Source organism: Taudactylus pleione, unplaced genomic scaffold (genome assembly GCF_031769625.1).
Source record: "Taudactylus pleione unplaced genomic scaffold, aTauple2 ptg000619l, whole genome shotgun sequence".
NCBI classification, from domain to species: Eukaryota; Metazoa; Chordata; class Amphibia; order Anura; family Myobatrachidae; genus Taudactylus; species Taudactylus pleione.
Genome location: NW_028285021.1, coordinates 4,540,745 through 4,557,738, shown reverse-complemented (window position 1 = coordinate 4,557,738; position 16,994 = coordinate 4,540,745). Strand labels below are relative to the sequence as shown.

The following is a 16,994-nucleotide window of genomic DNA, read 5'->3' as shown; positions in this document are numbered from 1 at the left end:
AGAAACTGAAACCGGATCAAATAGTGAACTATTGTCTGGGGAACTTTCACATGTAGCTTTGTGTTGGCTACATAATGTAATATGGTAAATATAAAGGTTTCATAATCTACTACATACATTGTCCTCATTAAGACCAAAATATTGTTTTAGAGGTGTGTATTGTATAATTAATACTCATTTTAACATGAAACAAAAACTTGCTTCCACAATTGTAACTTACGAATAATCATAGTGTGCTAAAACAAACTAAACAAACAAAAAAAAAATTAAATCAGACAACTCATGTAAAAGATTGACAACATTATCAAGTTTATTCACAATTTCCAGGTGGAGAGAATGAATATTTATGGAGGGGTGAATTCCTTTCTGCTGGGGTGACAGAGATACCCATAAGCTAGTACAAAGCCCCTCCCTCATAAGGTGAACAACTAAAAATCCTGATGATTTATATTTTTTTCTTCTCTTAATATGTTAACAAAATAAAAAAAACAAAATAAAACAACTTTTTAGACTGAGCACTGAACTCACCCCTCCGTATCGCAGTCCATAGCAAACCTGTTAAATGCAGTCCCCTCCATACAACCCTAGTGACGCGATTATGGCTGGATGGTGCAGGGAGAACCGGTCACCATCCACACAGTAACCAGACCCCCCCAACACCACATTCAGCAGTCATGCAAACACACCCCCACCCCAGGCTGCCAACCAGAACGAAAAGATAAAAAAAAGAAGATCAGACATACCAACTCTGGGCACTTACAGACAGACATGAAAGTTACATACGTCACTGTATAGAAGTTAATTTCACTTTATATAGGTAACCTCTTAACATGAACAAAATGCAACAAGACTAAAACACTGGGAAGAATGCAAGGAAAAAGTGATCTATAGACACTGCTTCTAATGGGGGGGGGGGGGGGGGGTGATGCACAGATGTTCCAAAAAATATATATCACTTTGGGTCTGCGTTGTGGAGAGAGAGTACGGCTTCTGAGAGAGTCCAGGCGAGACTGTTGGATGGGAACGGTGGTTGAGACCTGTGCTTTAGTTGGTCCCTGCATGAAATGGAATAAATCCCAGAGGGGCTGCAATAACAGTTGTCACTTTTTGTTGGAGGGCCAGGCATCAATTCTAGGTCACGACAACAAAATGCGAGTCTCTTACTTTAAAAAAGAAAAAGAAAAAACAAACAAAATGCATCTGTGCAGCATTCTGGAGACCTGCAGAGAAAAGACCACTTGGTTACATATTTGTTCTCAAAAATTCCATAACGTAATGCACCAAGCTTCATCATTTCTAAATCAGAGTCCGTGTGGGCTAGGTTACAAATGATATCACACTAAGCTAAGGGAAACAATTCAGGCTTTAAGGACAGCACTGGCTTAAAAGCAAAATGGTTGTTTATCTTACATGACTTTTCTCAACATGTGTGGCCAGGAGTAAACGTGACTATTAAGTTAGAATCTTGGAAGATATAAAAGGGACATCAAAGATATTACAAGTTATGAAGCGTCTCTCAATCACAATTACAAACACTAAAATTGGGAACTATACTGGCGCCAGCATCCACACAGTAAGTATTGGGGTTAGGGGTAGAGCACTAGGGGGAAGCAGTATAAAATGTGTACCACCAGGAGTAAAACAGGCATATCATACAGTGGATCTCGAAAGTATCAAGAGTAAAAGTACAATTTCAGTGCATGAAGCTTCAAGTGCCTGTTTTACACTTGCTGGTGAGGATCTAGTACACATTTTATGGTGTTTACATAGACATTTTTTAATGCACTATGGAGTCACTTGTCTAGGTTTTTTTTTTTTAGATTGATTTTATACCCTAAGGATTTGGGTACTTCGATGCACATTTACAGGTATCTTGGCGTTAAACATTTTCAAATAATCTATATATAGAACATATGTGGTTAGCATGAACACAGGAGAAAAAACACTAAGGGAACAGGATTGATCTGTCATTTCAGTATTTAATACACTTTCATCAGGGTGCATATCAAATACGATATACAGGTTGAGTTTCCTATATCCAAAATGCTTGAGACCATTAGTATTTTGGATATCAGATTTTACCTATTTTGAAATATTAGCATACCATAATGAGATAACTTGGCAATGGGACCCAAGTCTAAGCACAGAATGTCTATGTTTCATATACACCTTATACACACAGCCTGAAGGTCATTTTATACAATATTTCTACTTCAGGGTCCACAGGGTTGACCTTGGGGTATAGCTGGATCTGGATCCACGGGCACCACGCAGTTAAAGCTTTGCTGCTCCCAGGATGCACTTGGGTCCGTCCTCCTCTATACCCCGCCCCCGGCCACAGGCACCTCAGTTTTAGTTGGTGCCCGGCCGGAGTCGGGTCACCCTGTCGCAGTGGGGCTGCAGGAGCAGCCCCTAAGCGTTATTTTAAAAGATAATTTTTTTTTCTACTTTTTTTACTCTTTGAGAGAGGCAGCATCAGACTGTCCTTTAGGACGTCCACTCTGCCGCTCCTTCTCCCCGCTGGCGCCGCGACGCCAGTACAGCTCTGGGGATCGCGGCGGGACCCCAGAGCCTGTACTAGCCGGGCTCTGGGGACTCCCTTGACTGCTGCCGGACGCGACGGGGATCAGGTAAGCCGCGGGTCGCCGCGTGCGGCGGCCCGCGGATACTTTTTATGCAGTCAGAAGCCTCCGGTCTCTGGGGACAGACCGGAGGCGCTAGCGGCGGCCTCCCCCTCTATTGAGGAATACCCCGCGTGTCCGCTAGACCACCAGGGTAACAGGCTGGTAGCGGGACCGGTAACCCGGGGGTTAATTGCTAGCCAGGGGAGGCAGCCTTCCCTGTCTAGCGGCTCCTCCCCTCAGCTCAGCGCGCCTTTCAACTAGCAGTCTGGCGTCGCTGAGCTGCTCTTATCTTACGGCCACTCCTCCTCTGAGGTCTCCGGCGGCCATCTTTACAGGCAGGCATCGCAGACTCCCAGGCGGTATCAAGTGGACCGGTCCCCCTGTGTACCTCTCCCCTGCTAAAGGACAGTGTACACAGCGCTATAGCCCTCCCAGACACTGAATCTGGGCGGTTGATTGTAGCGGAAGGTGCAGTGAGTACTAACTTTTCTGCATTGTATGTGACTATTGCTAGTGCTGCCTGTCTGTGACTTATTCTCCTTGCTGTCAGCTTATAACTATCCCTTTCCTTCTCCTACGGCCCGGCAGGTGTGTGGGGGAAGGGCGTTTTTCTGAGACCATCACTTATATAAAACACGTATTTGTGGGGTCAGTCACATACTGTTGTGTGCTACACAGTACCATATCTGGGCTGTTGTGTCGCATACTGGTGAGTGCGCGGGTGTTAAAACCGTAATTCCTCTGGTGATACGTATTTCTTGTGATTTATGGTATCATGTCTGATGAGGAGACTGAGCGCTCTGTGGCTCCTGTGCTATTTTCCTGCAGACGCTGTGCTGCTGGAGTTGATGGGGAGGACTTATCTCAGGATGGTCTGTGCGGGCGGTGCTAGCTGGTACCGGGCCCCTCCAACCCCCCTGTATCACAGGACCCTCCTTGGGCGATGTTTTCACAGATGCTGGCGTCTATTGCGGACCGGTTATCGGTCCCATTAGCGGTCCCTTCTAGGGCGTTGCCGCAGCCCACCATCCCCCATTCCCCGGGTGTTCCACAAATGTTGCGGTCTCCCCCCGGGGCCCAGACTGTGGGTCCTTACTCGGGACTGCCTGTGTATGTGCAGTCTTCCCCAGTGACGCGTCAGTCTGTAGTGCCTTTGCAGAGTTTTGCTCCGACGGCTCCTCCGCCTTGGGTGGATGTTCTCTCCAGCTCCGTACAGAGTCTGGCGGCTTCATCCACGGCGTTTCAGTCCATGTTGCAAGGTGATGTGCCACCAAGGGCTTCTAAACGTCCGGTTGTGAGTTCACTAGCTGCGCAGTTGTCGGACTCGGAAGTGTCCTCAGATGATGGAGAAATCCATGAGGACTCTGACTCTGATGCCATGGGGCAGGAGGTGGAAGCTAAGTCCTCCATTAATGTTCCAGCCTTAGCTAGGGCGGTGCGGGCTATCCTACATGTTGAGGATGATGCGCCGGCTCCTAGGTCGAAGTTTCCTAATTTTAAAAAGGCCAAGGTGACTTCAACTGTGTTCCCCCTGTCTGATCAATTATCGGATCATATGGCGGCGGCCTGGCAATTACCCAGTAAGAGGTTCCATCCACAGAAGAGGTTGGCGGCGAACTGTCCTTTTCCTGAAGCTCATGGCAGGAAATGGGAGACTCCGCCGGCGGTGGATTCCCACGTTACCCGCTTGATCAAAAGCGCGACGCTGCCAATGCCGTCTATCTCCTCTTTGAAGGATCCCACGGACAGGAAGGTGGAGACTTGTTTAAAGTCCATTTATTCTCTTTCCGGGGCGGTGGCTCGCCCGTCCATGGCTATCTCCTGGGTGGCTAAAGCCATTGAAGCATGGGCCAATGCCTTGGAGGATACCTTTCCTGATGAGGCTCCGGATATCCAGAGAGCGTTAGTGGGACAGATGCGGGATGCAGCTTCCTATATTGGGGAAGCGTCTTTGGATGCCAGCCTGCTCACTTCTAGGGTGTCGGCTGCAGCGGTGTCTGCTCGGCGCTCCCTGTGGCTGAGGTCCTGGAGGGCTGATGCAGACTCAAAAAAAGGGTCTGGAGGCCTTGCCTTTTAATGGTGATTTACTATTTGGTCTGGATTTGGACAAAATAGTGGATACTTTGGCTAAGTCCAAGTCGGCTTTCCTCCCTTCGGCATCTGCGCCGGCTAAAGTGAGGAGCTCTGCCTTTCGGTCCTTTCGGGTTCAGGGTAAGGCCAAGGGCCAGTCCTTCCCGAGACATTCGGCGACCAAGGCCGCACCCAAGCCCAAGAAGCAAGCATGGAGTGCTCGGTGCCCTTCTTCCAAGCAGGATAAGCCTGCTGCCTGATGGGACGGGCCTCTCTCTGGGGGACCCCAGAGTGGGAGGCCGACTTCTCCAATTCGCCCAGTGTTGGCACAATACCACCACGGATGCCTGGGTTCGAGAAGTAGTCTCTCAGGGGTACGCCCTGTCTTTTCGGTTCAGGCCGCCCCACCAGTTTTTTTGTACGAGTCCTTCTCTGGACAAGACCAAAGCTGGTCAGATTCAGGTAGCTATAGAATCCTTGCTACAAGCAGGGGTCATTGTTCCCGTTCCGCAGTCTCAGCGCGGGACGGGGTACTATTCTACTCTGTTTCTGGTACAGAAACCCAATGGTTCTCATCGCCCTATCCTGAATTTGAAGTCTCTGAACAGATACCTCAGAGTTCCCAAGTTCAGGATGGAAACGTTACGTTCCATCATTCTGGCGATGGAACCCGGGGATTATATGGTCTCCCTCGATATCCAGGACGCCTATCTCCATGTGCCCATAGCACCGGCACATCAGCGGTATCTGAGGTTTGCTATCCTGAACCATCACTACCAATTTCGGGCGTTGCCTTTCGGCCTTTCCACGGCTCCGAGGGTGTTCACCAAGGTGATGGCAGTTATGGCAGCCCACCTTCGGGGTCAGGGTCTACGTCTGTTGCCGTACCTGGACGAACTTCTGCTGCTGGCGAGCTCCCCGGAGGTGCTTCTTCGACATCTCCACCTGACCATTGCTTGTCTTCAAGCACACGGGTGGTTGATAAATTGGAAGAAGTCCTCCCTGATTCCATCACAGCGGATGGTTCATTTGGGAGCCCTGCTGGATTCTCGTCAGCAACGGATTTTCCTGACTCCGGAGAAGGTCTCCTCCCTGCAGCTGCGGATACACAGTTGCCTGAGCAGTTGCCGCCTGTCGGTCCATTCAGCTATGAGAGTTCTGGGGACCATGGTGTCGACATTCGACATGGTGGAATTTGCCCAGTTCCATTCCCGGCCCCTGCAGGGGCTGATTCTATCGGAATGGAACGGGTTACCTCACCGGATCCGCTCTCAGATGCTGGTGTTGTCCCCGGAGGTTCGGCAGTCTTTGGCTTGGTGGCTTCAGACAGCGCATCTGGTCGAGGGGCGCCCCTTTTGGATCCCGGACTGGGTCCTGCTCACGACGGATGCCAGTCTCCGGGGTTGGGGGGCAGTGACCGGCTCATTATCGCTTCAGGGTCGTTGGTCCGCGGAAGAAGCACTTCTCCCCATCAACATCCTGGAACTGCGGGCTGTGTACAGGGCCCTGCAGTCGTCCGGCCCCGCTCTTCACGGAAGGGCAGTTCAGGTGCAGTCCGACAACGCCACCACGGTGGCGTACATCAACCACCAAGGGGGAACTCGCAGTCGGGCAGCAATGTCGGAGGTGTCTCGCATTCTTGCTTGGGCGGAGTGTCACGTTCCAGCGATCTCGGCAGTTTTCATTCCCGGAGTCCTCAATTGGGAGGCGGACTTCCTCAGCCGTCACGACGTGCATCCCGGGGAATGGTCGCTTCACCCAGAGGTGTTTCAGCTACTTGTGGACAGGTGGGGGCTGCCGGAGCTGGACTTGATGGCCTCCCGTCACAATCACAAGTTGCCCGTTTACGGGTCAAGGACAAGAGACGCAGGCGCCTGTCTGGTAGACGCTCTGTCGGTGAAATGGACGTTTCACCTGGCGTATCTGTTTCCTCCGATATCCCTGCTTCCTCTGGTTCTGCGGAAATTCAAGCAGGACGGCGGCACGCTCGTGCTGGTGGCTCCGGTGTGGCCCAGACGTCCTTGGTACTCCGATCTGAGGTGCCTCTCCATCGACGCTCCGTACCTTCTTGATCAGCGTCGGGACCTGTTGTCTCAAGGGCCCTGCCTTTACCCGGATCTGGGTCGGCTGTCTTTGACGGCGTGGCTCTTGAGACAGCAGTCTTGAGGTCTAGGGGTTTCTCCAGTTCGGTCATTGGTACCATGCTTAGGGCACGCAAGCCTGCTTCCGCGCGGATTTACCACAGGGTGTGGCGCACTTATTTTCAGTGGTGTGAATCCAGAAACTATGATCCGCAGGTGTTCAGGGTTTCCAGAATCTTGGAGTTTCTGGAATCGGGTTTGGACCTTGGCTTACGCCTGGCCTCTCTGAAGGTTCATGTGTCTGCTTTGTCCGTGTGGTTTCAGCGACGGATTGCTACACTGCCAGATGTTCACACCTTTTTCCAAGGTGTTCTCAGGATCCAGCCTCCCTTCGTGCCTCCGGTGGCTCCGTGGGACTTGGCGGTGGTACTGCGGGTCTTGCAGGGTCCTCCTTTTGAGCCGCTTGAGTCGGTGGAGCTCAAGTGGCTGACGTTTAAGACCATTTTTCTCCTGGCAATTGCTTCTGCCAGGAGGGCTTCAGAATTGGGGGCGCTTTCCCGTCGCCCCCCTTTTCTGATTTTTCACCAGGACAGGGCGGTGCTCCGCACTCGTCCTGAGTTTTTGCCCAAAGTGGTCTCAAAGTTCCACATTAATCAGGAACTTGTTGTGCCAGCTTTTCAGTCACCTGATCTTTCCACTGGTGAGGCTTCCTTAGATGTAGTCCGGGCACTTAGAATCTACGTGGACCGGACGGCTTCGGTTAGGAAGTCGGATTCTTTGTTTGTCCTCTTCGGTTTTCACAAGAGGGGTTGGCCTGCCAACAAGCAAACGTTAGCCCGTTGGCTTCGTTCAGTTATTTGTGAGGCTTATGCACAGGAGGGTTTACCTGTGCCAGCCTCTGTTAAGGCTCATTCCACTCGTTCTGTGGGTCCCTCTTGGGCTGCTAGACGTGGCGTCTCCGCTGTTCAGCTGTGTAAGGCGGCTACTTGGTCTTCAATTCAGACGTTTTTGAGGTTTTATGCGTTTGACACCTTCGCCTCTCAGGATGCATCCTTTGGGCGCCGGGTACTCCTTTCAGCACAGGAGCGTCCCCGCCCTTAGTTGTACTGCTTTGGGACATCCCCAAGGTCAACCCTGTGGACCCCCTATGGACCCTGAAGTAGAAAACAAGAGATATGGTAAGAACTTACCTTTGTTATCTCTGTTTCTACGAAGTCCATAAGGTCCACAGGGCGCCCGCCCTGACGCACCTGGCTTCAAATGGGCTGTGTGGCTGGTCACCGGTTTTCCATCTCCCATTTCTGTGAGTATGGTTTCTTGTGTGTTCCAGTCTTCCTTCTCTCTGTTTAGTCTCCTCCTCCGGCCTTAGCTGCTTACCAACTGAGGTGCCTGTGGCCGGGGGCGGGGTATAGAGGACGGACCCAAGTGCATCCTGGGAGCAGCAAAGCTTTAACTGCGTGGTGCCCGTGGAACCAGATCCAGCTATACCCCAAGGTCAACCCTGTGGACCCTATGGACTTCGTAGAAACAGAGATAACAAAGGTAAGTTCTTACCATATCTCTTGTTTTTTAATAATTTTGTGTATTGAACAAAGGCCCTCATTCAGAGCCGTTTGCTATTTGCGGTCGTTCGTTCAAAAACAAGGGGTGGCTATTCAAATGATCCGTTCGCACATTGCAGTCTGTTCACACCTCTAAGTCTGAACGAGCGAGCAAAACATACGCTCGTTTATTTGATAAAAACGCCCCCTGGCCGCTCGCACCATACGTCATGTCCGCTATTTATTAGATTAATCGAGTACATCGTACAGCGTATGAACTGCTCGCTATTCTTGTGGTTGGTTTTTTCAACCGCTATTTTGCGAGCAGTTCTGAGTTAAAAAAAACCAAGTGACGTGGTCAATGATGCTGCTGTATTAATTATGCACTCCCTTAAAACTCCCGTTCTGACCTTTAAGCACGCCTGCGTTCGAATTCCACTCCCCCGTTTTCAAGCACCTTCCCCTGTTACCACCCACATACGCCTCATTCTGTCACTCAAAATAGCAGGCACTCGCTATATAGCGTACAAACGATTTTCGGCCGCACTGACTGGTTCGCGCATGCGTACTAAAAACCGTACGCATGCGCAGATGTGCGAACATCGCTCGGAACGAGTGTACTGCCGCTAGCGAGCAGCTCTGAATGAGGGCCTAAGTTTGCTTACATTGAACTATGAGAAAGCAAAAGGTGTCAGTATCTCAGTCTGGCCCCAAAAATTCAGATTATCCAATTAATTGAATATGCACTTTACAGTCTACAAAAAACATTTGGAGCTGTGTAGGAGATGCTACTTGGCACTGTACTGACAATGGCCCATACTTTTGCACATGCCAAATTTACTATCTTTTTAAATCGTTAGTATCTGTGCAGCAAAGTGTTGTGTAGTATATCCAACCATGTACCCTATAGAAGTTGTGTTAACTTCTTTTCACTTGGATTATTCAGTAAAAACATTCCAGGAAAGTGATATAACATGGAAACAAAATCCTGCCTACAATTAACACAATGTCATGGGTCGATAAGCTAGATGAGTAGTTCTCAAACTCTGTCCTCAGGACCCCACACAGGTCACATTTTCGAGACCTGGAAAACATGCACAGTTTGGGGTCCTGAGGACCGAGTTTGAGAACCTGTGGGCTAGATATTTGTATCTGTCATAACAAAAATAGTAATTCATCACCTGTTAGCGATAAGAAAAACAAACTAGTGGGAGCGCAATGTGTCATAAATAAACCCAGGTGGTAATAATAATTTAAGAGTAATGGGCTCGACTGAAGGAAAAAATATCACTAAGACGTTAATGAATAAAATATAATGTACATTTAATAAACATAGATGACAGACCATAGCTGGTCAGCGATATATTAAAAAGATATATTGCTGTGACTCAAAAGAGTGTTGAAAGAGATATATAGCAGAAATTACACCATATGTAAATACACAGTATGAAATAAAAACAAACACACAAAAAGACACATATATATATAAAAAAACGGGATTCAATCCTTCCGGCGGACAGCACAGATTTGCAGAGCGGCATTCCGGACACTCCCATCTGACCATGCTACTCGATCACTGCCATACTAGTGCAGGTATATTCATTATTTGCTCCATAGGCTATCATCTATCCATATCTATCACACATCTAACGTGTGATTATATCCATATGAGTCTATTATGACTTTTTGCATGATCGTACCTATTTAACCATATATGACAATCAAAGGAGCCTGATTGAATTACTTCAACAAACTCTGTTTTTTAACCTTGCTTCTATTCATTTAGAAGCCATCTATTTACCGATTGAACCATTCCACATTTTTTTTTTTATATATAAGTGTCTTTTTGTTTTTATTTCATACTGTGTATTTACATATGGTGTAATTTCTGCTATATATGTCTTTCAACACTCTTTTGAGTCACAGCAATATATCTTTTTAATATATCGCTGACCAACTATGGTCTATATGTCATCTATGTTTATTAAATGTACATTATATTTTATTCATTAACGTCTTAGTGATACTTTTTCATTCAGTCGAGCCCATTACTCTTTAATTATTATTACCACCTGGGTTTATTTATGACACATTGCGATCCCACTAATTTGTTTTTCTTGTGGTAATCTATAGAGGCTAGCCACCTCTCTTGTGGTTGAGCTGCCATAGATTGTCTTATTCTCAGCCCAGTGCTACAGCGCCTCCTATTTGTGTTTTCACCTGTTAGCGATGTCTGTCCTTGTTGCGGTGACGGTCATAGTAATAGTCATCCGATTGGTCTTCATGTGGGTCTCTGTGGCGCCGGCTGCTGCCTTCTCGTGATCGGCTAGGTGACCTGTCTCTGGATCGGTGACGCTTCCTGCTGTCAGGAGAAAAGCAGAATTATAAGTTCTCTCTGTTGGTGTGATATGGTCTATCTATGCACACAGACAATGCCTCGCTGGTGTGACTTGGGCTTCTTTATCAGTACCTTGAAGAGTTGGCCTTGTCCTGTATGCCATGCAGACAATCTCGCAGAGAGGTCAGGAGGACACGACAGCGTTCATCATTGGACACGCGAGACTCCTTAATGACAGCAATTGCTGTTTCGAGCGTTTTTATTGCAGTCCCATAATCCCCTGTGGACAGAACATTGTTAAAAGCCAGATACTATGAGAAAGTGGTTTTGTCGGTAAGGGTAGGGGGATAAGGAGGTCTGGGGAAAAAGAAAAATGTGACAATCAGAACCTGATGTTGCCCCACAGACTGCGTTGGAAAGGGCGCTCCTTGAAATTGCTCTATTTCTGTTCATTAACTCTTCGAATTCTGCGTCACACACAGGGAGTTTCATGTCCCTATAAAACCAAAATAGATGTTATTATAATGGCCGACATATAAATTGTGTAGTAACTGGTATATTGGGGATGCTTTTAAGTATATAGGGCCTGATTTAGAGTTGTACGTAAACCTGTTGGTTTACAAACAACTCCGATGATTAATGATCGGAACATGCGCAGGATCCGAACTGTGCATGTGTCCATCGCGGACTGTGATGGCGGTGGCAACCCCCCCTAAGCCGGAGCATGATTGACATGCTGTGGCCGCTTGAGGGGTGATAACCAGTGTACTTAAAAACGAGGGCATGTGAGGCGTGTTTTTAAGGCGTGCCGATGCCTGATCTGCGTCCCCCGCCATCCTGTGTAACCTGAGGTTTACTCAGATGGCCGATGTTTTTGCAGATGATCCGGATGATGCGTCCTCAGATGCAGCAGATCACAGAAGCTTGCAGGAGGTGTCTATTTAAACAAGGCGCATCCTACAGCATTGACATATTAACATACTGCCGCTGCGTCCAAAGACGCAGATGCTGGGTACTCAGTGTACAGCTCTGCATCAGGCCCACAGTCACTAGTGGAGCCTTCTCCTCAGTGAGATAATACTTTCAATCAAGAGAGCTGCATTAAGAAATACTATTGTTAAAGAAGAAGTACCTGACAGCAATCATCTGTGCACAAATCCAAATAATACAAGACGCTAATGAAGTTTTATCTATACACCATAAAGAATAAACATTTTTCAACACTCATCACCTTTATTTAATTATAACACTTATATTTACATTTAATTATTTCCACTTACCGTCCTCTCATATAGGGGTTGGCATGCATCTTGAATTGATCATGTGTAGGTGCCATCATAGAATTTGGAGGAGGAAAGAACGCAGGGTTTAGATGAAGAGCTGGAGGCACGCCACTTGGGGGCGGCATGCCTAAGGGGGGTGGCAACCTCGATGGCGGTGGCATTAGGTGGGGATAGTGCACAGGAGGCATTGGGGGAGCTCTGTATGCAGCTTGCATTGTGGGTGCCGGTGGTGGGGGAAGCGACATTGGGGGTTGAGGAAGAGACATGACGGGGATTCGGGAAGGGTTTTCAATGAACGGTGGGCGTACAAAGTACGGCATTATGCCTTTGGGAGTCTCTGGAAGCGGTGAATACACAGCAGTATCAGTCGGGGTGGCAGAACCATCTGCAAAGTCCACAGAACCTTTTGCATTGGGTCTTGGGGGTATTTCTGCAAAGAACAGAAAATAAAAGATGAATACATATAGAGCATCAGCCAATGGAGAGATAGGAGACAAATGAAATGCCAATAAAATAGAACACTAAATGATTGGGCAGAACCAGTGGACAGGGCAAGGATTTTGAATGAGAACTTGCTGTAACATAAAACTGAACCATTTGTACAGGATTATCTGACCCACCATCTAAACTTGGCCCTGCTTCCCATCAAACTGGCTGCACTATGAAACTACGAGTCTTCTCCTATGCAAAAGTACATGTGATTTAGTTGTCCATGTTACAATGACTTTGGCTATAGATCATCAGTCCTCTTGATCACTCTAATCCTCTGTGGAGGCTGCCATTGCCTGTATAGCTGAAAAGTTATGGGAGCAGTTTACCTTTCCTTATAGGCAACCACATATAGATCAAACAAGGTGCCTACACACTTACCGATTTTTTACACGATCTGGCTGATTCCGACGCATCGGAACGACAGATCGTGTAAAATATGTCCTAATCTTGAATCTCCACTCATTTTTACACCAAATTGTGTGCAGGACTGCCGGCGAGAGATTCAAGGTAATTCGTACACGATATCAGATCGTGAGCAAATCGGTCAGTGTGTAGGCACCTTTAGTGGGCAGAAGAGAATGCAGTAATAGGATACAAGCTCAGCAACCATTATACCCAAGTTCACAGCTTGGGATCAGAACCAATCACTAATGGGTGCCAGACGTTCTTACTTTTTCGTGCTATTGCCTCAAAATAAGAGAGGTTCTGGCGGTTGGCCGGCCGAACCTCAAGCTTCTCCCCGTCCAGCTTCTTTAGAGGCACTTGTTCCATAATCTGATTCACAGCTGTTTCTGAACACACCACCACCTCTGCGTACCTGTGTTACAGGAACCATTAACAATAGTGCAAGCAGGGTACAATATCACACAAGTGTTTCACAGTCCTATATAAAAAGCATTTGGTAACATTCACAAACGTATATGTTCGTGTTTCCATACCTCAGAAGGAATTAAGAAATATGAAATTCTGTGAGGCTTCCAGACCGAAGGGAGGGTTGGGGAAAGGATTTCCTTTGCACTCCTCAATGGCTATGGGCACTTTATTCATAGATTCCTGCTTGAGAGGATAAAGGAACATTGCTTCCCCTGTGTTCAACTGCCTTAAATGTACAACTAAACACAAAAATGAAAACACTTAAATTAAACCTCCATCTTGAAGCTGGAAGCTTAAAGTCATTTTAAAGAAAGAAACTAACAAACTATTTACGCCGTCAGTTCTGAAATCTTACTAACTGGCAGTGGTTTATGTTCTCTCAAAGCTGGCAGGATTATGTTTTATAACTATTAAGTTGTTTTTTTTTCATAAAAGGGGTCTGTGTATCAGCAAAAGTGGAAGAAAATGAATATGAAGGGTCACAAATGATGGTAAGTATCGAGAAAATGCAGGGGCCCATAGCAGTGGTGAATATACTTCCAGTCATATCTCCTTAGCAAGTAAAGTTTTACAAAATCAACAAGGTAACACTGCCCGGTAATGCACTAAAGAGTCACACTTCTTCCCACCAGCCCAACTAATCCCATGACAAAGTCACAGAGCAGGGTGACTTCTGTGCATAGAGAACAGCAGCCAATACACATTGGACCTCATTCAGACCTGCTCGCAAGCGGGTCGATGTTTGGCTGTGTGCACTCGCAGCGGCCGCACTGCGCATGCGCAAGCCCCGGAGCGAGAGAGAAATTCTCTCGTTCCGGGGCTCACTACAAAAGGGGCGGCTGTCTATGTTGATCGACAGCTCGCCCCGTTTTGTAGGCAGAGGGGTGGTTTCACAAACGGAGGCATTCCCAAGCTAACGCTTGCCGTTTGTGGGCGGCCCCACTGACATCACCAGTGATGTCAGTGGGAGAGCTTCCGGCTCTATTAGAGCCGAAAGCTCTCTGGGGCTTGCGGCAGCCGACACCCTACCTCAAGGGTCTCGTCGCAAGCCCCGATGGTCTTGACCATCGCGACCATCATCCTGGTCGTTCGTTAAGGCTGTGGGTGGTAACCCACAGCCTAGCGAGCGGCCAGGAGGCCGGATCATTTTTAAGATGTGGCCGGCATCATTCAGAGCGAGCGCTCGCATTCTGCAAGCGGCTCTAAATGAGGTCCATAATATTACTGTGCTTCTAAGTAATTGGAAACAGAATGGGCCCAGGCATCTCATGAACAGAGATTCATTGAATACTGTTAGCATTCATTCCGTAATTACATAACCGCAATCCAGGCTTTTATATTCCAAGGCTCATTGCTTTTTGGATGTTTTATCTGACAATTATGTAGATCAGGTTAACGTTACCTAGATAAAACAGTAAGTTAAGTTAGACACTAACACTACAGGGGTGAGGGATCTGGGTGAGGTGGAACCAAGTTTCTCACATGATAATACAGGTAGAAGGTAATGATTTAGAGAACAGAATATAAGCACAATATCTGGGGGTTGGGTATGGCATCCTGGTAGTCAGAATCCCAACCCAAATCGTCAAGTGTCCTAACATCCCCCCGCAGCCTAACCCTAAGGCCCCCCCACAGCCTAACCCTTGTCATTGGAATGCCTAAGGTCGGGATTCTGGCGAAAAAAAATTCTGACTGCTTTTGGGATTCCAGCGTTAGTATTCTGTCGGCATCTCAACAAAGTTCTGCGATCCGAGCGTGATCAACTTTCACCAATATAGCAGCTTACACAAAACCCGTTATAACAACTGCATGAACAGTACTGTACTAGAGTTAATGTTCTAAGCCATGGACCCTTTTAAAAGGATTAAAGGTATTGAAACTTATTTGTGAATGTTACAAAATGTACTTTTGTTTTTTTCTTCTTTTTTATTATCACAACAAATGTTTTACTAAAAAAAAAAAAAAAAAAAAAAAATATCTGCCACCTGCCCCATCCTCACCCTTTTGACTGGCCATTCGCCCGGTTTTCTGCAAATTTCACTTCCACACGGTCACTGACACCGATAGAGCGTATGAGAGAGAGAAGCTGCCGATCTGTCGTCCACTGGCGAATGAAGGAGGAAATCTATTAAAGCTGAACAACAGACTATGAAGAAACAGTACTGTGCAATTGCATTCTGGCTACTGACGGGGCAAGTTCTAATGACCTGTGGCTTCTCTTATTCATGACAAGTCAGGGAGCGAAACTATCTTTCTTTAATTTCTTTATAACAAAAATAGGAGAAAATGCATACAGTAAAGAAATGATCAGTCAGCTATGCAGAATCAATACAAAGCAGACATCATAAAAAAACATAAAAACACAGTTGAGCAGTCAGAACAATAACATAAAAAGATCATGATCTATTTGCATGGGATCCACTCCAGGTGTTATTTCACAGAGACTCAGTTTTTCTAAAGCAGGGCTTGACAAATTTTTCTAAAATCTAGGAGCCAGTTCTTTCAACGGACACTAGCCTCTCTCTCCCCAATTTTACCAAGGTCTGGGACCAGGAACTTGGAGTCGGCCTAACTGACGAAGAGTGGGAGAAAATATTTAAGTTAGCTCATGCCTGTTCTCCTAGTGTTGGTGTTAGGGAGACTCAATATAAACTGTTATCGCGTTGGTACAGATGTCCAGATACCCTCTCCAAGATGGGGATTGGGGTTACGAATATATGTTGGCGTTGCTCTGGGGCCCCGGGTAACCCACTCCACATCTGGTGGCAGTGTCCCATCCTTCAGCCTTTCTGAAACGAAGTTCTCAACCTTGCTGCAAAAATTCTAGGAGAATCGGTCCCTACAGACCCAGCGTTCTGGCTGTTTCATCTATCACCTGGACCCCTCTCGAAATAGAAGAAATCTTTATTATGCCATTTGAATAATGCTGCAAAAGCAGTCATTCCGGTGAAATGGCGCTCCTCCTCGCCTCCAACAGTTATGGAATGGTTTACAAGGCTGGATCTATATATGGATGATATACTGTCCTCTGCTGATGGTGATTATGAATCCTTCAGAGATACTTGGTGTCGCTGGTTGAATTTCAAGGACTCTGTGTCCTTTAAAAATTTCTTATCCTCTTCCCGCCCTTCACCTTCCTAGATTAAGCCTTAAAAAATGACAAAACCTACGCCCCTACATATGCTTCAGAATTTAATTAACGGCTATACATATCTTTTTTATTATTATATTTCTCTCAATTCCCCCCCCCCCTTTTTTTTTTCCCTCCCCCCTCTGACCTTGTCGTCTAGTTATGTCTCTGTCTGTTTTTTTTTCTTTTTCTTTATGCTCCCTTTCTTTTTATTTTCATTTTCCATATAAATGGGTCTTCCATTTTTGATATGTTATGTCGTCACTGGTAATTTTTGTGATTGAGATTCAAATATTTTTCCAGTGTCTTAATATTTCTACACTGTGTTTTCCGACAATGACCCGGATATTGTTTATAAGTATTTGTATTGTTATTCTATTGAGTCTTTTTTTTTTTTTGTATAATAAAAAATACAATTTGCACTAAAATCTAGGAGCCAGACCACCGTCCCCCCCAAACAAATTACAGGAGTGAGTGAGAAGCACAGCAACTGTTATACACACTATACTAGTCCACAAAATGGTCACAGTTGAATGGATACAGAAAAATGGAGGCCCCCTCA

General features: G+C 46.7%; 1 protein-coding gene across 2 annotated transcripts in view; it reads right to left on the bottom strand.

The window, feature by feature from the left end:
* Positions 1-287: 287 nt before the first annotated feature.
* Positions 288-16,994, bottom strand: part of CPSF7 (cleavage and polyadenylation specific factor 7) — a 35,013-nt gene continuing 18,306 nt past the window's right edge. The window contains exons 3-9 of one of the 2 annotated variants that reach the window (XM_088454552.1): positions 15,303-15,406; positions 13,101-13,246; positions 11,935-12,367; positions 11,044-11,150; positions 10,787-10,934; positions 10,537-10,675; positions 288-1,220 (exon numbers count right to left, since the gene is read on the bottom strand). In XM_088454552.1, the coding sequence (XP_088310678.1) occupies positions 10,540-10,675; positions 10,787-10,934; positions 11,044-11,150; positions 11,935-12,367; positions 13,101-13,246; positions 15,303-15,406 (1,074 nt within the window). In that variant the 3' untranslated portion in view covers positions 288-1,220; positions 10,537-10,539. Of the gene's footprint in view, positions 1,221-10,536; positions 10,679-10,786; positions 10,935-11,043; positions 11,151-11,934; positions 12,368-13,100; positions 13,247-15,302; positions 15,407-16,994 lie in introns of both variants that reach the window. The other variant, XM_088454551.1, reaches the window with a different exon arrangement.